At 40.6% G+C, this 26,387-nt stretch overlaps 2 protein-coding genes across 2 annotated transcripts in view; one reads left to right on the top strand and one right to left on the bottom strand.

Moving 5' to 3' along the window:
• plpp4 (phospholipid phosphatase 4) overlaps positions 1-11,065 on the bottom strand; it is a 70,402-nt gene extending 59,337 nt beyond the window's left edge. The window contains exon 1 of the mRNA XM_054798470.1: positions 10,627-11,065. Coding sequence (XP_054654445.1) covers positions 10,627-10,715 — 89 coding nt within the window. The 5' untranslated portion in view covers positions 10,716-11,065. The remainder of the gene's footprint in view (positions 1-10,626) is intronic.
• Positions 11,066-20,840: 9,775 nt separating this feature from the next.
• The window catches only part of cdh23 (cadherin-related 23), a 204,952-nt gene continuing 199,405 nt past the window's right edge, over positions 20,841-26,387 (top strand). Inside the window, exon 1 of the mRNA XM_054798231.1 lies at positions 20,841-20,951. Coding sequence (XP_054654206.1) covers positions 20,943-20,951 — 9 coding nt within the window. The 5' untranslated portion in view covers positions 20,841-20,942. The remainder of the gene's footprint in view (positions 20,952-26,387) is intronic.

The raw sequence follows: 26,387 nt of genomic DNA, 5'->3' as shown, positions 1-26,387 counted from the left end.
AATGACCCAGCAAGCAGAACTGCGTTCCTTGCCACGAAAACCCAAGAAACTGGACTCACAGGACCAAATGGGGGGGGTAAGTCAGTGTTGAGTATATGTCATATATAACATATATATATATATATGTCATACAACTTCATGTCAAAAAATCCGAATTATCCCTTTTAGAAGATTGACGAAAGTAAAAATATTACGTGGCTAAAAGTCGCTAAAATTTTAAATTGGTCAAGAAATTGATTATGATGGATGGACGGACAGACGGACGGGACCTTCACCTTCCCAGAAGAAATGTGGTTGAAAAAAATCGAAAGTGGCTGCGATCAGAGATCATAAGAAACAGCTTGTGTTTAATAATAAGCATGAATGAATTAATTTGCTGTCACTGCAACATTATTCTAAAGGCTTTTTAACAGATCATTTGCTTGTTTTGGCTCTCATTACAGTAATGGCGGCAGTGGCTCTCGAGGGAGAGCCAGAAGGTTGGTGGTTTGATCCTCGCTCCCTTCACCCAGTCTTGTTGTGACACTTCACCCACCTTGCCTCCAGCGCTGCCCCCACTGGTGTATGAATGTGAATGACTTCTTGTTGGTGGTCGGAGAGGCCGTAGGCGCAAACTGGCAGCCATGGTCAGTCTCCCCCAGGAGTGTGACTGAGGAGTGAATGAATAATCACTTCACTTCACTCTGAAGCACTTTGGGTACCTTGAAAAGCGCTATATGAAATCTAATCCATTCATCCATCCATCTATTTTCTATGCCGCTTGTCCTCACTGGGGTCGCAGGGGTATGCTGAAGCCTACCCCAGCTGACTTTGGGTGAGAGGCAGGTTGCACCCTGGACTGGTCACCAGCCAATCACAAGGCAAATCGAATCCATCCATCCATCCATTTTCTATACCGCTTCCACCTCATTAGGCTCGCGGGGGCATGCTGGAGCCTATCCCAGCTGACTTTGGGTGAGAGGCAGGGTGCACCCTGGACTGGTCACCAGCCAATCACAGGGCAAATCGAATCCATTATTATTTTTATTATTATTATTAATCCCTCGTTTATCGAAGTTATTTGGTTCCGGACCTGACTGTGATAAGTGATTTTCCATGAAACCGAATCCTTTCTTTACAAATTGAATATTTTTGTAGCAAAGAAAATTTGTTTATGACCTTCTAAATACAGTTTTAACAGTATTATATCCCTCTAGACATGACATAACACCCCTCTAGTCACCTTTACAATCGTATTACCCAAAATAGTAGACACAATAAACAGATAAACAGAGACTGTGGGGCATATTAAAGCATGTTGTTCTGGCGATCAAGTCTGTTGCTTCTGTGTCTCATCGACACGGCAGTCACATAAGTGACACCTAGTGACCAGTGTAGAATACTACATATTATCACATCTGAGCGTGTCTTCTGCATGCCTTTTATTTGTATTTTAGTTCATTTAACTATTTTTATGCTTGAAAATGCTTAATTTAGGCAAAAAATATTCAACATTTGCTAAAATATGCATATTTTTGACGAATAGTAGGCCGTATTCAACCATGAAACAGCGACGATTTATTCACTAATATATTTAGAAAACCAAACAATATTTGCGTCATCTCTGACTAGTTTTTAAACTGTGCAATTCAGTGCGTGAACAATTACGCACGGTTTTTCGCCATCTGCCCTGGAAATCGAGCCCTGTGAATATCGGGGATCTGCTGTATGGGATCAAAATGAAAGTGTTGCTTCATAATTTATTATGTTGATTCATGAAGTTATCCATACTTAACAAGTTTGCAGAATGTTTAAGGCAATTTGACAGAATATATCATATAATATAATAGTGTCATTTGTAGAACACATAACTTAGCGTCAGGGTATAAACGATTTGATCGTTAATGGAATGCCTCTCATAAAGATGGTGAATGAATAATTTAGACTAGGAACAGCAGGGAGAGCTCTATAAATATGAAAGATTATTATTGAATATTCACATAAAAGACATGTTCCTGCCACCCATAAAATATAATGAGACCCAATATAAGACCTTTACCAAAAAATATGCCTTGACAAGGACCCTCAGAGAGGGTATGTATGTCTTTAAGGATGTGGATTATTGTGTGGGCATCACTATAATTTCCTAAGCCTGTTGCAATACTCCATATTAATATTTTATACACAATTTTCAATATATTTCTTAATTATTTTGAGAGTTTTTTTGTTTGTCATAAAGCGATGACTGGATCTGATACCCGTAGGGAAGACAAAAGCAGATGAGGTTGGACTGACGACAGCAAAACATAACAAGCTGATCAAATGATTTCATCAGAGTGGAGACAGTGAAATGTCAAAGCAGATGAGAGTGGTGACAGACTGGCTGTCAGAAAATCCTTGTCTTAGCATCAGCTGCTTTCCTCTATTCCCTCGGCCCCGCCGTAAAATGAAAACAATCCAATCCAATTTTTCTACTCCATTAGTTTTCTTCACACACATGCTGGATCCTGGGACCTGTCTATTCATCCTTTAATCCATCCACTCTTTCGGATTTACATTGCTTTGCACATGAGGACACTGCATTAAAGGCTGTGGGGAGTGTCGTGGCAGACGGCAATGTTTCTCATTCTTCGTAACATATCATTTATATGTAATGCAGAGCAGGGATTCACTTATGAAATTGACGTGTATGAATAAGCTTTACCTCGTAATCTTCTTCATGCTGCTTCCTTAGTGTGTGCCTGTCTGACTTCCTTGGGCTAGTGCAGTGCTTCTCAAATAGTGGGGCGGGCCCCCCTGGGAGGGACGCAGTGAACTGTCGGGGAGGGGGGCGTGAGAGGCAAAGAGTACTTTCAATGAGTATGTTTACATGCAGTCAAATAGCACAATCATAACCGGAATTTTAGCAATAGCCCGGTTGGGCACGGCCATGTAAACATCAATAACCCTTTTGGAAAACCGGAATATGCTCATATTCCGTTTTTTAAAAACATGAATATTACCCATGGGTTACTGCTTTTCTAACCCGAAAAGTGGGTCATGTGTACGCCTATCGGGATATCCCGAACGAAAGGAACAAGGAGAAGGAGCCACCTCGTTAGTGTGGTGAAAGACAGGAACATTCTGTCTTTTATTGAAGGTAGAAAGTACCGCAATAGCAAAATCTATCAGAAGGTGAGCAAAAAGGTTTGTACGAACGCATCTTCAAAAGGGGATATAGCGTGGATACGGATGGCACAGCTCCGGCTCCATTTCCTATTTCTTCACGTTCTCGCCTTCCATTAATGAAGAAAGTGAGACAGAATAGTGTGAAGGACTGGTGGTGGGTCAGGACCAGCACCAAAATGCAAACACAGGCGTTCATTATCCGGCGTGCCGGCGTTGTTGTTGTTTTTGCATACAGGAAGAAGCGGGGGGGGGTTCACGTCAAGCATGTAAACAGGTTAATCCAAATGTTTCAGAAGCTGGAATATTGACCTTAACCTGAATATTGACTGCATGTAAACGTAGTCAAGCTGCCAACATGTACAAATTTATCATACTCAAAATGCAATTTGACTCTTGAATATGCTTGTATGCTTCACAGCTCTCCATTTTGTTTCATTTTCCTGGTTTTTGTTTCAATTTCAGTCTTGGTCACACTCTGGCCACCTCCACGGCTGGGGGGACAATTTTGCCCAGCATGGCTCTGTGGTGCAGAACATTAGTTCAGCCTAACTGCCGTTTCCACTTGGACACATTTCACTGCAGCACACAACTTTCCGTGTGGAGGAGCTGTCAGTAAAACCGCGTCTTGCATGAACTGCAAGCGGTAGGTAAGTTTTCCATCATTACTTTGGTCAGCTCGGGTGAAGTTTTCCCGCTATGTTGACTTTGACTGAAATTCCGAAGCATGATCCAGCACATAAATCTGTTAATAATGGAAGCTCTCTGTAGCAGCATGAGTGGGCATGTAAACCAAGGACTCTGGAGTTAAAACAGGAGTGCCGATCGGCATCCACTTCCGTACTATGCCCTGCGCGGGTTTGGCCGCCATGATGGGGAACAGAATCCAGAAACTATGTATTGAAAACATGTCCTCGGCACACTGCTCAGCTGCTGCGATGGCATGCTGTTTACTGACGTTGTTTTGACACCGTTCGGTTGAAATTAGCCTGTTTTGTTTTGGTAATAAAGAGACTGTTGATCGAGCACCTCATCGTCATCCTTACAACATCTGGTAGATGTTACAATTCGAACTTTATCCTTGATGATGATGACTGTATATGCACCATTTCTGTTGCAACAAGGACAAGAAACTGTAATTCTCAGTCATGGAACTGCATTAAGCGCTACACTTGTCTCTTAATAATTCTCACACTGAACTAATTAGGGTGGCTGATTTAACATTACCATAAAACCAACTTAGGTGTTTTCACTGAGCTGTTTCACACCAAGATCAATATGTGAACCCAGCGGGCGGGTCACATCCTTGCAGAGATTGCGTTCTCTTATAAGTTAATGTGTGCAGCAACCTCATTTTTTAAAATCCCTTGTAAACTAATGGGAGCTTCAGAGTGGATGACCTGCAATCTCGGGTCTCAGATGCCAGCTGTCAGAATAACAGCACTAAAATAATTATGGAGGCAGTGTAAGGAAAATACAATAAACTTTCTCCCGTGAGAGGTCTGTGTATTCCTGAAAGCAGCAGAATAAATGAAGCCACACAAAGAGATTGTCTCTTGGTCTTCACTGTTTGCATGTCAACATTTTGCTTTGTCACTTGTCTATAAAGTCACCAATCCCCAATAATGTAAAACAACAAATGTATACATTCCTAACCCTTAAAAGGCTCAGATCATGTCGACATGAGAAATTGGAAACATTCTATTTTGCTAAGCATTAGCTTTGGAAAAAGGAGAGATCAATTCTATTTTAATGAGGCCATTGGTCCTCAAAAAAACACAAAACAGAAAAAAACAGCTCCCATCCCCAGATAACTGCTCTATGAAGTAGCTTTTAGATTGCACTGATATCAACTCTCTGAAGAGTTTGGTGCCTCCTTGTATTTGCTGCTGTCATTCCTCAGGTTTTAATCTACAAAAATCTGAAATCAATCTCCGTCTCTACAACATTTTCCATTTTATCTCCTTTATTCTGTTCTCAAAGTGTTCATATACATTAGATACCGCACCTGCAACTGTGCATTATTTTATTGCATGCTCAGTCATGAGCTGAAGCGGTAATAAATAGAAACTTAAACACGGCTTGTGTTGATCGATGGAGCTACAACAGCATGCAAGGACGATATGAAAAGTTGGCAAATGACAAGGAATGCAATGCCAACATTCTCCAATAATAAATCCAAAGCGTCTGTATTTTCAGATATTGATTGAGCTCTAAACTGAGCTCAGTCAATATCTGAAAATACAGACGAACTCTTTTATGCTCTACAGTACTCTAAACAAATGTTTGACATCTAGGGTGCTTAGCAAGCTGTGATGACTGCATTGCATTAGCGGCTCGATAGCACAGGTTCAACTGCGCATCACACACAGTGCCTGTCACTATGGTCAGTGCACCACCTGAGGCCAACAGGTATTAAAAGCAAATAAAATGTAATATTCCCATCATGGAAAATCCTTTCTGACAAAACGTGAATGTGAATAATGTGTGAAAATAATTGCTCTCAGGGTGCAAATGCTCCTGAATCCTGCAGGGTTGAAAGCAGTAAACGACCTTGTAACTGACAAATCAAGTATTTATGGGTAAAACGCGATTTAATGGTAGATTCAATGTGTAATTATTAGGGCTGCGACGATACACAAAATTCACGGTTCGGTTTGATGTGTTGGTGTTACTGTTCGATGTTTTTTACTACAAAAAGTAAATTACCCTGTCACGGAGCGGTAGCGACTCTCGAGTGTTTGACCACCAGTATGCAGAGACGAGACGAGACGATGGCTTGCTAAAATAAAGATTCTTTAATGAAAGGAGTAACAAAAAGCGACAGAGAAAAGGCTCTGTGGAAAATCATATAAAAGGTAGAATCGAGGTAAGTGAACTCCGAGTAACAGCATTGACTAGGAGGCGAGGAGCATGGGAAACACAGACAACCAGCGCCGCACATACGATGGCGCTGGCCTTTTAACCGCCGCTAATACAAATTGTCTGCAGCTGTGCGGCCACCAGGCGTGAAGCGGCTGTATCTTCCACCACACCGGAAGTACACCTCGCCAAAATAAGGGAGCAGGGCAGGAAGCACTCGCTCCTGTCCTGCGAAACATGACATACCCTGCCTTTTTTAATTAGAATTGTATTGAAATTGCCAACATTTTTCTCATTTTTCAACATTTTCAGCATGGTATGAATGTGTGAGCCGTCAGAAGTTGATCAAATAAATATGAAACTGCGTATTGTTCGATATGCATGTGTATTGAACAGTTCGACACAGATACACGTATTGTTACACCCCTAGTAATTGCGAATAATTGCAGGAATGATCCCGTTTACTGGACATGTCCAACAAATAACACCTCTGTGGACTGTTCAGGGGAGCATGGAAGAGACGAAAAGTATCCTCCTGCGCTTATGTGCAGTTATGAAATAACATGCGTATGTAGACGAGGATAATTACTGTTTTCATCACACTAATATTGAGCAGCACAGCAAGAGCGACCAATTAATAAGTCTGCAAGTCTTCAGTCTGTGGTTGGAACAGACATGTACATAGAAATACCTGACAAATGATGACACGTCACCACTGAGACACTTGCAATGAAGAGCTGCATTGATTCTATGAAACGCATGAAAGCAAATTCTGGTTAAGAAACAGACTAGGAAATTCCATCCATCCATTTTCTATGCTGCTTCTCCTCGTTAGGGTCGTGGGGGTATGCTGTAGCCTATCCCAGCTGAGATAAACAACAACAATCTAAAGCAGAGACTGTGTTTCAGCTGCAGTTTCAGATAAAAAAACTGACCCCAGTTAGCCACCATTTACTTTGGAGCAAGAAGAACATGGAAATCTGTTCTCTGACCCGCTGGGAAAAGTCAGATAATATAGTCACCTCTCGCCACTCCAATTTCATTGCTTCACTCTATCACGGTTTTTCTAAACTATATTAATTCATAATTCATGCTGTTTTGTGATTGAATATGGCCTGTTATCACAAAAGAAAAACATGCATATTTAAGCCAATTGTACATATTTTTTGCCACAAATAAGCATTTTCATGGATAAAAATGGCTAAATGAATTAACATACAAATATAAGGCATTCAGAAGACACAGTCAAAGACGTGATAATGTGTAGTATTCTACGCTGGTCACTGGGTGTCAGTTATGTGACTGTAATGTCGGTGACACACAGAAGCAACAGACTTGATCGCCGAAACAAAATGTCAACCTGGAACTCAACTCTCAACCTCACTTCCTCTCTATCCCGCCACTCAATTCCCCTAGGGAACACATTAATAGCAACACATACAGTACAAACATGACTCTTACTTATGCCTTAAATGGCCTATTTTCTGTTATTATGTCTACTATATTGGGTAATATGAGTGGAATGGTAACTATAGGGGTGTTATTTCAGGTCTAGAAGGCTCTAATAATGTTAAAAAAAAACATATTTAGAAGGTCGTCAACAGGTTTTCTTTGCTTTAACTACAACAATATTCAATTTAATAAGGAATCCTACTTTGGAAAATCACATTTGGGTCTGGAAGCAATTAATTAAAAATGAGGGATCGCTGTAACTGCATTAAAATACTGCATCTTCTCCCTCACACAACATGTACTGTACAGTCGAGGAAATAATGATTTGAACCCTTATTGATTTTGTAATTTCCCCCCCCCTACATATGCATTAGCAGTGCAAATTTGGCAGTTTATTTAGATCCCTACACACAACGTGGCTACTTGCTGGAGAAACCCTTGTCGGCAAGCACAGGCATCAGATGCTTTTTCTAGTTGATCACCCGGGTTGCAAACATCTGAGATGGGATTTTGGGCCACTGTTCTTTACAGAACATGTTGCTGTTAAATTACTGAAGGTTTCGAGGCTGTCGTTTGGCAACTCAAAGTTTCAGCTCCCTCCACAGATTTTCTATTAAGGCTAGCGAACTGGCTACGCCACTGCGGGATCTTAATATACTTCCTCTTCAATCTACAGTAGACTCACTTCTTTATTGCCTCGGCTGTTTGTTTTGGATCAATGTCATGCTGGGAAAGCCATCTCACGACCCATCTTCTGTGTTCCGGCTGAGTGAGGCCAGGAGGTTCTACTGTACAATGACGTTCACCGGACACTTCACAAATATACCAAATTTTCCGGACTATAAGTCGTATCAGTCAAAAAATGCATCATGAGGAGGAAAAAACATTTACTGTATGTCGCACTGCACTGTAAGTCGTATTTGATTTATTTTTTTGTGTCATGGCGCCGCTCCTAACAACATTAAATCCACAAGAGAAGAAGATGAAGCCAGAAGGGAGGATGCAATGCAATAAACACAATAACAAATTACCTGTTTAATAAATGTCAGCATGCTCTCAAAGAAGCCACTTTTATTACGTGACATTACGTTCCAGTGTATAGAAAGACTATTTTGAAACCCCAAACTTCAGTTTTGTATTCACAAAAGACAGACTGAAAATCATACATGTGTATTTAGTCAGTCGCTGACACAGCAGCTACAGTTTCCAAGCTAGACATAATTAGTTTCCTAATTAAACAACACTGCTGTCTAAAACACAACATTTCTCAATGCATACATGTATCATATAGTATAATTATATTGCACATTACTTACAGACACATAGTCTGTAAGTAATGCATCTCGGAAAGTATTCTGTTTATCAATCAATCTCTTTCTTCCGCTGTGGAACACACACGTGAACAAGATGGCCGCGATGCTCCGTCACGGAAGTAGATGCGAGCGTCTTCTGGAGAGGCGACAGTGAGCAGGAATACGGCGGGAGACGAATATAACGCCGAGCGATTTGTGAGGTCTGATTTTTTTCCGAGTGGGCATTTTTGTGATGCAAATGTATTACTATTTTGAACGCATATTGTTTGGAGAAGCCGAACTCCGTACTTGCGAAACCCCAGCGACTACCTGGAACTGCGTTCTTCGTCACCGAAATCCGATCAGGATTTAGGAGACCAAGTGAGGGGTGAGTTGCTGTTGCTGGACTACACTGCTGATGGGGACGTCATACGACTTCATATCAAAAAATCCAAACTATCCCTTTAAGAAAATGTTGCACAAAATCCTTGAAATTGTTGCTCAGTGCAGTCGTCCCCATGGAAATTCCGAATTTCTGCTTTCTAATTAAATTTGTCCACAGCATGGATTGCTGTTAACCCAGAAGATCAAGTTATCTCGCAGGACTCCTTTCCATACACTTTCCTGGCACTGTGCTGAGAAACGAAAATGGGGAGCAAAACTCAATTCATTACAGCAATCAAGTACTTCATATCTGCACCCTTGAGGCACCGTTCAGGTGTCTGCTCTTGATGATGACGATGATAATAATAATGCTGTTTTCATATGGCTTCAAGCCATGATACACAACAGCAAATCAGTCACCAATGTGAATCATGCAGAGTGCACATGTAAAAAGACCCATCACGGCACTTGGGCGTAATAGCAGAATGAATCCCCTTTGACGTTCCATTACTCAGATCCTATGAGTGCACCGCAGGAGGCTCTATTTAGCTGTATCATCCTATGCAGATGCATCACCTAGCCCAAGGACATGTTTTAATGATAATATACACAATCTATTTAGGCAATGCAGCAACAAACTCAAAATCAAAGGAGCAGATTTGAGACTTTTTATGAGACAGGGCAGGAGGTGACTCAGCTAACAGGCTCTGAAGGCTTGCTATTCATTCAAGAAGAAAATCCATAAACGACACGGTCGTAATGCAAACCAGTCTCCCTACCTCCGGGTCATTCAATTAATAATTCAGCTTGCCCGAGGTCAGCATTCTCAAAAAGTACTAAGCTATGTTATAGTCTGTCTGTTCTACTAGTTTATATAATAGTATTATTGACTTTGGTACAAAAGGGATTACATTATATTCATATTATGTAAAAAGCTATACAGGTTGCTCAGTGGGTAGCATATCGGCCTCACTGTCAGGAGATAAAGGGTTCAAATCTCTGTTGGAGCATCTCTGTGTGGAATTTGCATGTTCTCCCCGTGCGTGCGTGGGGTTTTTTTCCCGGCTTCCTCCCACATCCCAAAAACCATGCATGTTAGGTTAGCTGGCGACTCTAAATTGACCGCAGAATGTGAGTGTGAGTGGTTGTCTGTATGTGACCTGTGATTGGCTGGCTACAAGTTCAGCTCTGGTATAGGCTCCAGCTCACCCGTGATCCTCGTGACGACAAGTGTTATAGAAAATGAATGAATGAATAGCGGATTTTTTTTTTTTTGCAACCTGTTTGCATGTTGGATTCTCTTGATTTCTGTTCATAGTGCTGAAATGACGGAGCGCGCCCTCTGGTGGAAAAATGTTATCAATACAGCACGTGGGATTCTATCAAACGGCACGTAAAGTATGATAATACATGATATAAATTCAATGTCATCACCATCATGCCAATAAAGAAAGAAAAACGGCCAAAATTTTGATTTTTTTTTATGACTTACGCAAAAACTCCAAAGAGCAGAACTCGGATGCCAATCTCCACAGCCAAGTCACGCATGGTTTTCCTGCTATCTGGCTGTGACACGTTCATTGTTCTGTCACAATCCGTCAAGTGTGACGAATAAAGGCGGTTCCTGGTCCACTTTTCAGTGTTCACTTTTGTAATCCACAGCCCAACAAAAAAAAAAAATGAGGGGTGAAAGAGCGAGGTCTCCCAATCACAAGCAGCGCGCCCTCTTCGCCTTTCTTCGTCTTCCAAATGCGCCTCCGTTAGTCCGCTTCTGTCCCCTCCAGAAATCCCATTTGGTGACAGCTGCCACTTTGTCAAGTTTATCTCTTCTTCCTTCACTATAGATGAAGCGCTGACGCGGTAGGGGTGGAGTTTAGGAGGAGGTGGTGGGTAAAAGTGAGAAAGAGAATGCAAAGTAAAAAGTCTCTCTCTCTTTCTCTATTTCGGCTCTCTCGCTCTCTTTCTCTCCTCCCAGAGCTTTGGAGCCCCTGGACACACGTGCTATTGGTTAAATGGTAAATGAACGTAAAAGTCACACGTTCAAACGGCTCTGTGTTAACTTTTCCGCACAACTCACAAACAATGTTAGTTTCCCCCCTGGGGGGGGAAATTCTCTGTTTGCTCATTCAATATTTACTTGTCCAGTATTTTACATAAAGTACACAGCATGAATCAACATGCTAATATAATATGGGTGTGTAATGCTAATGGTTTAGCTTATTTTGAACATGCTTACACGGTTACACTGATGTATGTTTACGGTTACATAATTCAATATGTCCAAAAAGGCGTAGGAAGAAGCAGAGCTCACCCTTCTTCGTGTTTTACAATTACGAATACACTCAACAAAAATATCAACATAACACTTTTGTTTTGGCTGAGGTTTTTCATGAGCTGAGCTTAAAATATCTGAAACTTTTCCCATGTACACAGGAGGCCCACCTCCCTCAAATATTACTGGCAAATCTGCCTAAATCTGTGTTAGTGAGCATTCATCATTTAGAGTTCCTAATTCATCCACATCACAGGTATGACGTATAAGGAAGATGCTGATTAAACAGAATAATTACTGAACAGGTGTGCCTTAGGTTGGCCACAATAAAAGGCCACTCTTAAATGTGCGGTTTATCTGTATTGGGGCGAGGGAGGGTCCGAAAACCAGTCAGTACCTGGTGTGACCAGCATTTGCCTCAAATATTGTAAATATGCCAATCCAGAGCATCCCAGGCATGCTCAATGGGCGATGGTATCTTATGCATTGAAAATGCCACCAATAAAAAGCACCTGTGGGCCCATGGTAGCAGTAGCGTTATGTTATGGCCAGGCGTATGTTATGGATGACAAACGCCGATGCACCGATATCCTGAGGCCCATTGTTGTGCCACTCATCCATGATCATCACTTCATGTTGCAGCATGGTAATGCATGGCCCCATGTTGCAAGGAGCTGTACACAATTCCTGGGAGGTGAAAACACCCCAGTTCTTACATGGCCTGCATACTCATCCGACATGTCACATGCCGTATATATAGTTTCAGGCAAATGGTGGTCACACTCTACAGATACCGACTGGTTTTCGGAGTTTTATTGCAGCTGGAACTGATTGACGCATGACAAGTCAGTAGATCTGAAATTGGAGGAGAAGGCAGTCGCAAAAGCGGGCTGTCCGCTATTACCACACAGATGAGGACCTTCAGTCATGAGGGATGCCCCCTGCAACATCTCCACATAGCCAGCTGCTGTTTGACGACCCTGCACAACCTGAGGTTCCATTCTTCCATTGAAGGAAAAAGCACCCGCGATCATGATGGCGCCCCTTCCGCTGTGCCTTGTTGAAAACATCTCACTGTTGGGTAAGTCACTGTTGATGGGGATGTCATATCACTTCAATGCAAAAAATTCAGACTATCTCTTTAAAACCCTTCTCTTGAAGATGCCGTTGGATTGGACCGCACTCGGCGAAAGCTTTTTTTGCCTTTGCCATCAGGAGATCATGACAGCGTGAATACCTGACAGAAATAGACATTGAATCCACATTTTTGCCAAGGTTTTGTTTTGTAAAGGCTGCGGTCTTAAACTTAGCCGATAACACAGCCTATTTCACTTTAATGCTTGTTTGCAATAAATTGCTGACTCAAAAATGTTTTTGTCTCACTCCCATTTCTTCTTTTAACATTTTGAAGCTCTACTTAGACTCTCCTCAAGGTCCTACCATGCAAAATGTCAATTCTATTTTTTTAGCTGGTCTTAAAATTTTGATCAGGAGTGTACATGCAGTACAAACAACTTCACATTCACATCTATAGACAATCTAAAGTCTCTGGTTAGCCTAACGTGCATATTTTGGGGCTGTGAGAGGAAGCCGAAACAGAAATCCAATCGGGACAAGATTGGTAGAGCTAATCCATTTCGACTAGTGTAACGCTACAGTGTCTGACACATGATAATACATTCCTGTGGTGCTTCTGAGGAATCCTGTTGCGTTTTGGCTCCCCCTGCCCCAGTATGCTGGCTCTTATTTCCTCAGGGTCTGCAAAGTCAGACCATGATGAAGGAACACTGGCAGGAGCTGCCCTGCAGGCCTTCAGACCTGGACAGCTCTTTGTGAACACATGAATATTTGATACTCCATAAAACTTGTTTTCCCGCCTCACTGTTTGAGCAGTTCTGTTCACACATTTTCCAGTACATTTCTATAGGTCATATTACTCTGTTCATATTCTCGGTAAATTGCAATGGGTATTTATAAAGGTTTATTGCACATGGTGTTTTATTGTTATTACAGCGTTCTCCGGTTTTCACTGGGATAGGTTCCCAAAATAGCCCACAATAAGTGAAATCCGCGAATTAGCCAGCTACATTTATTTAACTATTATTATATATGTTTTAAGACTGTTAAACTCCTCACCATACACTTTATACACGTTTCTCAGACAGGCCATAACATAACCTCACATTTCTCTCTTGTTTAAACACTCTCAAAAAAGTTCAAACCTTCATTTGTAATTTAATGATCAACCGACAGGTCTGACACAAGAAATTATTTAAGGCGCTCGCGTGTATTTCACTCATGTGACCGTGCCTTGTCGCCCTGGCGCAGTTCCGTTCTGTGCTGTAGCGTTTTTGTATCCTTGATAAAACATGTTGCTGCAGTACTCCTCCTGTTGCAGTCCTCCTCCTTCGAACCGGAGATTATTTTACTAGCTAGCAAGCTAACGATGACACAGGAGACATGGCGGCACGAAGGAGATTGATTGACAATGGTCTGCAGCCAATCAGGACGCAGAAAACAATGGGCGGTGCAGGCAGACGAGAGAGGGGACAAAAGAGACACTCAACTTCCCACAATGCAGTTCTTCTTAAAGGGCCAGGCTCGGCCTGTAAGAGCGTTCATATGCTGTAATTAAAAATAAAAAGAATCCTTTTGCGCCAATGCAAGGTAAATTCTTTGTTTGAGTTGCAAGCATTCTTGGCAATAAGCGTGACTCCTAAAAAAAATCTCTGCAGGCCAAAATTCACAATAATGCATTTATGTTGTTTCCAAGATTCCTTATAGCCGGAGTCCCAATTTAGATGAAATGAATGTACACACGCGGGTTTCCACTTTTTTCTGAGGTGATGTGCTTGAAGTGTTTGCTAGCTTTGAGCAAATAAATGCCACAAAGCAAGGGGAAACATGAAATGATTCCAAGCTTCCAAGGTGATATGAAACTTTAAAACTGTCTAGCAGCATTCAGCCCTCAGCTCTTGACAAGTTTATTCCCCGCTATCAATGTGCTTTTTCCCCCCGGCATTTCAGTGCTCATGATTCTGATGGTTCATTCTGTTCACATCCAGGCAGACCGATGAACACCATCATTTTTTTCAGCGTATGAAAGTGAAATTACAAAATGCTCCTGATCACTGGCATGCATTAGGGAGCAAGCACAATCCAGCGTTGAGGATATCCTCAGAGACAAAGTGACTCATCGTGCTGCAGAGGGATTAGCTCAATAGACTCCTTCTCGCTGCTCATTATACTTTGGCAAGTTTTTCCTGAAGAGCATTTCTCACACACACTTCATGGAAGCAGCTATATTTACATCCTAGTCATAAAATTAACTTGAGTTGTAAAGCCATTTTTTTTATTTTTAGTTAAATCCAAACTGGGATCATATCATCTTCATCTGTTAGGGTTATGAAATTAATCATGGAATGATTGATATTTGCATGAGCTGCAGCCCATCCCAGCTGCCTTTGGACGAAAGATGGCTTACACCAAGGGTGTGCAAAGTGCGGCCCGTGGGTCATTTGTAGTAGCCGTTTGTTTTTTATTGGCCTGTCGCACATTCTGAAAATATAACTTCACAAGAAAGCAACGGCAAAAATGGAAAATTCACTTGTCATTGTGCATAATAAAGTCAAAATATAAAGTTGTACTTTGTAGCTGTTCTTTGAGGTTTAAATAAATCCATTTAAATAATAAATATTTGATGTAATGTATTTTTTACATCAGTGATTCATATTACACAATACACATAATTGGGTAATAAATTAAGACAGAAAAAAAATCTGAGGAGCCATTTGGAGTCTTTTTAGTGAGCCGAGCCAAAACAACCGGCTCTCTCAAAAGAGCTGAAATTTCCATCAGTACACAGGAGTTCCTTCTGAAAAAAAATCTAACATACACATACACTACTGTAGGTAGGTAGTGAATGTAGGTCAGTGCTGGTGGTAGTAGTTAGGCCAGCGGAGAAGGTTGGCTGGCCCTGACTGCACACCACTGTTATGATGCGCATGATGTAAATGTTGAATTGTGTAAATGTAAACAAGTCATTTCCTGCATTTCACTGCAACCTTGTTATGCGTGTTCGAAATAAACTAAAAACCATAACCATCACCATACTTGGAAAGCACCACCGATGACAACCCCCACCTGTAGTATTTAAACATCACCAATATTCAGCACATTAACTTTTGCCATCATTTGTTTACATGTTTAAGAGTACCAAGGGAAGCTTCTGTAGTCGTGCCAGTGTTAGGAGGGTGACAGCTGTTTGGTCATTAGCAAACTGCTGCACAGCTTAGGTTCCCTTTCACTTGGTGCATAAACAGGCAGCTGCTCAACGTTGGAACAGGTTTCGGGAGGGGGGCGCAGTACCATGTCCACACTATGAACCGTGATGAGCAATGGTGGTATACTTTCATCTGTTCAATCTCAGGGGTTATTTTAAACAACGTGCATGGCCACACAGAAGCTGTTCTCCACAGCCCAAGACGTGTCTTATCTTCTTGTGTAAAAAAAAAAAAAAAATCATAACAACAACCCCATTGGATATCAAAACATAATAAAACAGTATTTCACCAGGTAAATACTATCAGCACATCGGCAAGTGAGGATTGTGTTCACAGTGAACATCTCTTGAAAAAGCGAACGCACAGCACAACACACAAAAACAAACACAGAAGTGTGAAATTAATAAGGACTGAGAGATGATTTGACTGCAAGTGAAAAGTGCACGGTGCATGCATAACAAGGTTACATTGAAATACATCCCATTTTTACAGTTGCCCGAAAAGTTTATGCAATTCTACCCTTGTCTTGTCGCAGCAATTACTCAGTTTGTTCACGTCCTGTAATAGAAACTTCACTTCAGACACACAGGTCCATATCACGGTATATAAAAATACACCACAAAAACACAACACAAGACACACATACTGTATAATCATTGATGTCCATAGTAATTAGAATAAGTACAAACATTTGCTCCAATGTGTCCGACAACATGAGGAATACCTTGTGTCACTTTGTAATGGCTCAGTCAAAGCTACTTGTATTATCCATATAAACTAGTGTATATCAACTATCATCCATATACAGAGTGAAAAGAACAGATGACAGCATTCCACCGTCACTAGGAAGGATAAAGATACACTCTTACCCCATCTAGTTTGCATGCTTTACACCAAAAGTGTAAAATCCTTATCAAATATGGAGGAACCCCTCGCTCTTGTAGTTTGACAAACAATTTGCCATGATTTACTCGGTCAAAGGCCTTGGATGCGTCCAGAAAACTCAGTGTTCTGTCTTCTATACTTACTGACTATTTCCTTCAGTGCATACTGTATATGCACAAGTCTGTGCTGGACTATTTGAAAACCAAATTGATTGTCACCGGTTCTTATATATTTTTGAAACCTATCCAAAAGTATTCGTTCCAGTACTTTGGATAGTACACCAGCCAGAGCAATTGGCCTTTTATTTTTCCATGCTGGATATTTTGCCAGTTTTGTCTTTGACTACCGGCACTAATAAAATAGACAACATAGAATCAGGCAGGATGCCATGCATTAACAATCCAGAAAAACACATAGCAAGCAATACTGAAATTCTATTGCTTGCATATTTCAGTTGTTCTGCTGTTATTTGGTCAAGGCCACATGCTTCGTTTACTGCCAATTGCTCAATGGTTTGATACACCTCTTCAGGTCTGATAATCACGCCATCATTGTAAGAAACATCAATTAACTTCATCGCTCTTAACAGAGTTAAGAATATCCTTACAATGTTTTCTCCACAGTTCAGCAATGTTTTCAGACTCCATAACCCCATCGATATTAGATGGCAGGTGCATCTTCCGATTATTAATAACCTTAACTTCTTTCCAGAATTCATAGACATTATTTTGCTGAAGCTTTTTGTCCATAGACTTTGTCCTCATGGCTTGCTCATTTCTTTTAATAATACATGATAAATAAATCATTATTATGCTTTTGGTTCTTACAGTTAATGTCGCCACACAAAATAGCCTCGAGAGGTATGTCAATATTACTTAGACTCTTATCAGTCAGTGAATTGTAATGCCGGAAACCAGCTTCTGCAAGCCTCAACCAATCTAATTTCCCACTTTGTTGATGATTATCGTAACTTGTTAGCGCTGGTAGACTCACCATTTAAAGTCACGGAGACGGGTGCGCGGTCTGTTGTAACCAGATCATACAAAATCTCTTTCTGGGGACTATCATGGGCACCAGATGTACATATACAGTGATCCAGCCAAGATGTTGCATGCCATGCTTCACGGGTATATGTATAGCTATCTACTGGCAGCAATACCTTGCTACAGAGAATCAACTTATTGACCAAAGTGTTGAAATATCTGCAATCATATCACCCATGACAAATATGCATGTATATGCACTTTCTTTAATAAATCAACTTATAAAAGCGAGCCTATTGTTAGGGTTGGTTATGGTTCTGCCTCATTCGGTGTTGTCACCTTTTGACGTCTTTGCTTCCTTTTAGATTCCTTCATTCCCTGAGTGGACGGCGCCATGAGGAACACCTGTAGCCGCTCTGCCATCAAAGGCTCTTAAGCCACCTGGCTGCAGAAGGAAGACGTGGGATTGTTACTACTGGTCTGCATGCTGCCTGTGGATATCAATAAATCAGGCTGTTTTGCTGTCGTGTTTAATTCTAAAAAAGAAATATGCATATTGAAGCAAATGTCACATCTTTTTTTGCCTAAATTAAGCATAAAAATGGCTAAATGAACTAAAATTCAAATGTGATATATAGAAAGTTATCATCACTATGTAATGGTATGTTATGTAGTGTAATGTTACTGTAATGTTCGGTGAGACACATACGCACCAGAGTTGATCGCCGGAACAACGGGCTTTTATTGCAGGTTTGAATTATCTCACAACAAGCACGATGATCCCTAAGAAAAACACGAGCTACTGTTGCTGCAGTAACCCACGCCAAGCTAGAGCTCAACTCTGAGCCTCTGATGTCACTTCCTGTCTGCCTGCCACTCAGATCCCCTAGGGAACATATTTATAGCGACACACACGAGCTCTTATTATGGCTAAAATGGCTTATTTACTTTTATTATGTCTACTATATTGGGTAATCAAACTGTGGACGACTCAAGTCGTCTACAGGTTGTTTTTTTTTTTTACTGTTTTTTTCTATTTGACTTTAAGGACAGTGCTTTATGTTGTCCCCTGCTAATTACATCATAATGGGTGCAGTGCCAAAGATGCACGGCTTTAAAAGTTTGCCTACTGTCATACAAAATGAGGGTGTTTATCAACTCCTGTGATGCACTGTTTTGCAAGTTTAGTTGCTCCTCTGCATTTTCTGGTGTGTCGAGGGTTACTCGCGTCTATAGTCTCAGATAATAGTCACAACTGTTGCATGGTCAAAATTAAAACAGTTTTTTTCCAGTCAACGTGACGATGTGAATGATTCTACTACAGAAAAAATGTCAAATGCACTACATCTACATTTCCAGCAGGTGGCAGCAGAATCTTTGGCTAGAGTGTTTTGGTCTTGTTCAAACTTGTGGTCACACTAAAACGGGCGACTATATTAGCAAAAGTATTTGCTCACCCATCCAAATGATCAGAATCAGGTGTCCTAATCACGTGGCCTGGCCGCAGGTGTATAAAATCAAGCACCCTATGCATGCAGACTGTTTTGACAAACATTTGTGAAAGTAACTAGCAGCGAGACCAGCTGAGCTAAAAGACAGCGCACCAATCAGAGCCAGGTGCGTTCACAACGTTACCGGCAGAAAGTAAAGCTACCGGCAATGGTGAGAAACACAAAATGGATGCACAAAATAAGGACACAAAACAGGAAATAAGGAAAATCAACACAGAAGAGTCCAAGCTGTCAAGCAAAGCGTGTCAGGACTCTGTGCAGGCGAGTCAACTCAGCCACGAAGTGGTAGGCCATGTAAACTGACGGAGAGGGGTCAGCGGATGCTGAGGCGCACAGTGCAAAGAGGTTAGTGCAAACAGTTTGGAGCGGGCCCCTTCCTCTTCCAACATGAAAAGCAAGGTCCATAAAGACATGGATGACAGAGTCTGGTGTGGATGAACTTGACTTTTGCTTGACAGCTTGGACTCTTTTGTGTTGATTTTCCTTATTTCCTGTTTTGTGCCCTTATTTTGTGCATCCATTTTGTGTGTTCTCACCCATTGCCAGCAGCTTTACTTTCTGCCGGTAATGCTGTGAGCACACCTGGCTCTGATTGATTGGTGCGCTGTCATGTAGCTCAGCTGGTCGCTGCTAGTTACTGATTCTTTGCGTGATCTGCAGGAGAGACATTGCGTCTCATGTCTTCCCTCAAGTTACGGTAAACAAAGTTTTGTATGCATTCTCTTTTGCTACTTCCATGTAAATGTTTTCCTTTCTGTGCTTTACTTTGTTTTTCACCGTCTCATGCTGGTCCGGCTTTTTGCCTTCAATCTAGTGGCAGTGGTTGTTTGCACCTGCCTGTGCTTCTATAAAGACTCTCTTACTTGCACTTTGCCTCTGTCTCTGCACCTTGGAGTCATGCAGACAAACTGCAACGTAACAACAATAAATGAAAATTGGGGTGTTTTGAAACTTTTGACTTGTAGTGCATCAGTGTTGGGGTTTTTTTTGCCTTTTTATAAATTTTATACACCAATTATATTAAAGTGGCGCCCAACATTCTTTAATTTTTCCATATGCAGCTCTCGGTGGAAAAAGTTTGGACACCCCTGCTGTAGATGGCTTGTGTGTTCTTATTTAAAATATTGAAGCACAATTATTCACATCCATTGATGTAAGGCACATACTGCATAACACAACCACAGCAGCATGAAATGTATGTTTTTCTATACTTCAGAGTACCTTTTGGATATTCTAGTCTTTTTTTATATTCTTATTTCTTACACTGGGTGGCGCTATTATACTATCAAATGCTGCACAACCTGTGGACTATCTAATATAAATAATAATATCCAGGGGCGATTTTTCATCCAATTCCGTCCTTACTAATTAAACCCTTAGAGAAATTATTTCCCTTTTCCCCCCCCACTTACATTTGACGCAGATTCCAATTCAAACATACTGTATATGCATACATGACACATCTTAATACTGGTCTTGAAACTTGTCTTTATTTAATATTATGATTATTTTAATATATCAAAACGTTGGAAATCATTTTATGATGGTGTGCCGACAATATTGAGTATTGTCGAGTAAAAAAAAACAAAAACTGTGACGTTGCTCACCTGTAGGAACCACACATCCACAACAACAAGGCTGCACCTGTGCAGATAGTTAAGCTGCGCAATGCGTTGCATGCAGGTGAGCTTTCTGTGGGATGCGTAATGGGTGGTGACCAGGGCGAGGTGCGTCTACAGTCGAGGCGGCGGGAGAGATAGTGTAGAGAGGCTGGGAGGGAGAGAGGGAGCGAAGTGGGGGAGAACATTCTTGGTGAGGCATCACAGCAGGACAACAGATCCAATCTAAAGGTGCTCAGCCGGAGACGGACGCGGATGAGGAAGGTAGGACAATATCATCCTCATAATCATCCTTCTCATCGTGTCTGATGGTAGACGGCGTTTGCAGAGATCGTGTTGGAAGACATTTGAAGGGAGATATTTTGGCTGAAGTCGTGTCACATTTATTTGTTAGGCATTTCACCCAACTTTAATGCAATCGTTGTATATGGATAGCATCATTTCGCTCAAAATAAAATTATGCTAACATCAGTTTAGTGGTATGACGAAGTGTTTTTAAAGTTAGCCAACAACTTATGTTGCAGATTTTATAGTTTAATGTGTGTAATTAGGAGGCAAGTGAGTAGTCTGTCATGCGCATGCGCGGTGTCAGGTGTACGCTATTATCTCAGGTAGCCGCGCGGTGACTTCAGGTGTGCCTGCTGGGAAGTACCTGGCACACACTTATTTATTTATTCATATGTAACTCGATGCGACTTAATTTTAAATGAAGTTTTCTTTGCTTCAAAGTCATAATGTTCTAATGATCCCAGAGACCAATCTTCATGTTGTGATACTGGGAAATTCGTTTCGCTGTTTCCACGGTGTCATCGATTGAAGTTGCTACATGTGCACGTTAAACTGAATACAAGCAAGTTAAAATGTTTGGTTGACCCCTCCTGTTGTGGTAATTTCTCAAGAACAGCAACCTAGGTCAGTTCGACCCTGTGCATGTTTACTTATCCAAAACAAGAAAATCCAAATACGCATTAATATTCCATCAATAATGCCAATAACTACTCTATCAACTTGTTGTGCAATGGTGTCACATGGTCACAAGTAATGGTTCAATTAGGATCATTTGCTCGTTTTTCCCTAAAGAAAATACAAGTTCAAGCTTGTTTCAATGTTTCACTAATTTGCTACTTTTGAAAGGCAAATATATCAAAGTTTTTCCATTACGTTTTGTTTATTTTTAAATCACATAAGATATAAACGCAACAATTGTTTTGGCACCCATCTTTCATGATCTAAACTTTTTTTTTTTTTTAAACAATGTCTACAGAGCCATTTTTCCCCTCTCAAATATGAACAAATCTAAGTCTGTGTTAGTGAGCACTTCTCCTTTTCTTGTGATAGCCATTTCACCTCAAGATGCTGATTAGACAGCATAATTATTGCACAGGTGTGCTTTGGGCTGGCCACAATAAAAGATCTCTTCAAAATGTGTATTTTTTTTTTAACTGTACCGACTGCTGGGTCAAATTGGCCCGAACAGTATCAATGTGATATAAACATGCAAGTATAAACCATTTTTATTTTTAGTTCATGTGTTTGTTATATGATTTGTAATTGTATGTAATTATATTAACTATATAATAAATAAATATATACAATTATTTAATTTTAATTTTGTTATGTTGATTACACAACACATTATTTTAATGTGAAACATATTAAAATAATACAGTACTTGGAACTATTTTGCCTATGTTTTGAAACGCTAAAATGGGTCAATTTGACCATAACATAACAGGAGGGTTCAAATGAAAAATGCAGCCATATCTTTTCAAATGTTCACCAGTGGTGCAAAGGATGACAGCAGATTCTATTAGAACAGACGCCTATGAGAGAATCAAATGAACAGTCATTGAAGTTGGAACTAGAAGCACACGGCTAAAAATCCCCAGGAGGGGAAAAAAAACCTCACAAATATTCCAAGAATTTACAGTTGTCGTTTTTAATTATGAGTTAGCTAATTATGCTTGACAAGCCTCAGGTTAATACTGTACCTGCAGGTGTTCCTTATGATCCGTCACTCCTGCTAAGTGTAAGGTGGCAAAGGAATGTGGATATGGTAAATTCAAGTGTAAAACAAGTATTGTCCTATCTTTTAAATCAAAGATATTTTTCACATTGCAATAGGAGATGTAGCCTTTTTACCCATTTGTTATGTAGTGAGCGTCTGCCTCTGACACTTAGCCTCTCCGAGTGTCACTCCCATTGAGCGTCACTCTCATGGAATTCATTCAGAACAGGGAAAAAAAAAAATCTGAAATGAAGAGTCCATATCTGACACCTTGACTGACAGACCCAAATGGAACGCAATATAAGGAAGCGGGGACTGTGGACTATGAGGTCTCCGAGAAAAGGCAGAGCAATGTGTGAGCTCTAGGAAGGATTTCAGCGTTATCAAATTGGCAGAGTCGTAAAAAAGTGTTGGGGGGGGGCAACGTATGATGTGGAAAAAGTTGTTTATTTGGTGGTGGCGGTTGCTGGCAAGGTGCCTGTCGTAATTCTTGTTGCGTTGCCATGTGGAAGTTGTGATGTGACTTCATCCTTTGGGGAAAGCTCAGCATTGATTGCCAGGGCGGGAAGGCTTATAAATATATACTTGTCTTGTACATATATTTCAGACTGTGGCCCATCAATATATTTGCATCATCTATATGCATTTGGAGGTACATTTACAAAGTGACATAAAATCATTATGCACAGTTTACTACGCAATCTCCATCAACTAATGAGATCCAATATAAATCATTTAAAAAGTTGGCATAATCAGAAATGCATTCATTTATATTTATCAGTGTGTAATATTGCATGTTTAGAAGTAATTAAGTATGATTGCCGATTACTGTAACTCATCACATATATTTTGGTTGCATTATGTAGCTTGACATAGTGCAGTGTATAAAGTGCAAACTACACGCTTAATAAACATTGTTAACATGATCACGTCATGTTATTCTGTAAGATTTTGCAGGTGTACCTGCGTATACCATCTTACGAAGGCAACTAAAATGTGAAAATGTATTAATTGGGACTGAACATTAAAAAATATTATTCTAATGGAGATATTAGAATTTGAATTATATAATTATTTCTACATTATTGAGTGGCAAAATCAGCTCGTCTTACTACATTTTGATAGGCTTTAACAATAATGTATAAATGTAATTGACATGTGAGGGGCAAAAAAAAATAACTTTACAAGAGTAGTTGGAGCCTGTCCTAGCTGCGCCCTTAAATGAATACAGCAATCCGAGATGACCGTGATAAGTGAATTTTTCTGAAGTAGGATTCCTTATTCATAAATGAAATATTTTTACGTAGACAGAACATGGAAAACCTGGTTACGCCCTTCTAAATCCAGATTTTAACATTATTAGAGCCCTCTAGTCATGAAATAACACCCCTATGTGTTAGGAATGGTGAACAACCAGTGGTTGAACCCCAAAGCAGAGACGACGACAAATGTGAAGAAAAAATATTTAATAACAAAAAGCACACTCAAAAGGAGTGGAAAAATGACAAAAATAGAAAAACAAAGTCCAACACAAAAAACGGGGCCAAGCCACATGGTACAAAATGTAATTAAGGGAGCTGCTGAAAAAAAAAAAAACAGGACTTTCATATTTACTCACGAAAACTACAGTCATAACATAACAATGGCCAACAAGCAGGATACACGCAGGGTAGCACAAGCGAGCGTAGACGTTGCAACAAACTGGCAGCGAGAGAGTGTGCAATGGCTTAAGAAGGGCTGATTGGAATTGCTCCCAGGTGCGTGCAGGTGGCTCCACCCCGGCAGGGCCAGCAGTGCACTGCAAAATGGAACAGGCGGCAGCCAAGGAGCTCCAGCAGAACATTTTACCTTTTCACTCATATTACCGAATATAATGGACGTAATAACAGGAAATAAGACTTGTGCTTGTGTGTGTGTTGCTATAAATGTACTTGGTTCAGGTTACGGCTGCAACAGCGGCCCGTGTTTTTATTAGGGATTATTGTGCCTGATGTAGGATAGTTCAAACCTGCAATAAAAGCCTGTTGTTCCAGCAATCAAGTCTGGCGTTTGGGTATCTCACCGAACATTACATTATACATTACTGACACCTAGTGACCAATGTAGAATACTACATATTATTCACAGCGGCTTTAATGCATCTTCTGAATGCCTTATTTGCATGTTGTGGTCATTTAGCCATTTTTAGACATGAAAATGCTTAATTTAGGCCAAAAAAATGCTTTTTTTTTTTTTTTTTTTTTACTAATAGGTTGCTCTTTCAACCATGAAAGTGCATGAATTATTATATTTTTGAAAAAACGTGAGTGAAGCTGCGATATGGATTTCCATCATTGATAATTAACTATTAGGACTACAGTATAAGAATCTGCTTGTATTAATTCAATTGTATCATTTAGTTTACTGTGGCACAGTTTATTCCACGGATTCCACAGCGTTGCTTTAAGTCTCTCTACATGTTCTTTTTTTACACTTGCAGTTTATTGTTGTTGTACTGCTTCTTGGTTTCTTGGTGTCCATACTATCCTGCAATTGCTATCACTGCACTTTTTGTCCATTTCTGTACATACGTCCTCACATCCAGCTGTGTGTTGTCATTAAATCAACCAAAGCAGCCGGGCAGAACTGAAGAACACATATCGGTGAGGAATGGCGGATTTAGATTATTCTGCTCAGTCAGTTGTAGTAAAAGGAAAACATCCTTTCTTTCACGCTTGCTGTTCATACAGATGTTGAACATTCCTCTTAATTTCTAATGACAGTTGAAATGTGCGCCACACACCAAATCATTGGCGATAGTGAAGATCATCGTCCTTTGCTTTAGGAAATGTTTCAAATGTCATAATGACAATATATCAGTCCATGTATCCACAGGGATTACAGGCTGTGTGTTTGGAGTTTACAACCAAGATTTTTAACAAATAATTTCATTTATCACAGTTGAACTCTCAGGGATCCGCACTGTGTCTACGCTGGTGAGCATTTAGAGTGATGAATCCTATTTTCCTATGGAACTAAATCACGCTATGTAACCTAAGCAAGCAGCAGTTTAATGGCTGTGTTAGGTGACAAATCCTCTTTGTTGATATTCACGCATGGGATGCTGCCCCGGTGTGCTGCTGCAGTGGTAGGGGGTGACACAGGACAGGAGAAGAGACAGCGAGGCTGAAATGAAAGGCGCGGCAGCACTAGATGACGAGGGAGGTGAAGTGTTGAGATGCAGAGGTCATCTTTGCTGAAGAAGAGGCACTAAATGGTATGTTTTGATCTTTCAACTGGGATGAAACCATCAGATGTTGCAGGGCCACTACTGTCTGACTGCACACTGATTTTCCAGAGAAACAAAAGGAGATGAATGAGTTTCTACAGGCTGTTGTCTGCCCTCTGACACTACAGGTCTGTGTTTATGGTCTCCACTGTACACACAGACCTCTGTTGCCCAACTTATTGCAAAATATGTTGGTCAAGGGAAAAGAGACTCCGGGTAATAAACAGACACAAGAAGTGGACAAGGAAGGGAGAGTTGAGTGTGTTTGTTTGTAGAATTGACCAGAAAGCAGTTTTGACACACATTCAAATATTATATAATACACGTGGGACAAACATGAGTGGAAATTGTGCACAAAAATTCTCAAACACATTTTTTCCTAAAGTTGTCCCTGAAGAGTGGATGTTGTGTTATGCGTAAGGCT

This window comes from Dunckerocampus dactyliophorus, chromosome 14, assembly GCF_027744805.1.
Source record: "Dunckerocampus dactyliophorus isolate RoL2022-P2 chromosome 14, RoL_Ddac_1.1, whole genome shotgun sequence".
Taxonomy (NCBI): domain Eukaryota; kingdom Metazoa; phylum Chordata; class Actinopteri; order Syngnathiformes; family Syngnathidae; genus Dunckerocampus; species Dunckerocampus dactyliophorus.
Note: the sequence above shows the minus strand (reverse complement) of the source record. Positions and strands in the feature narration are given on the sequence as shown.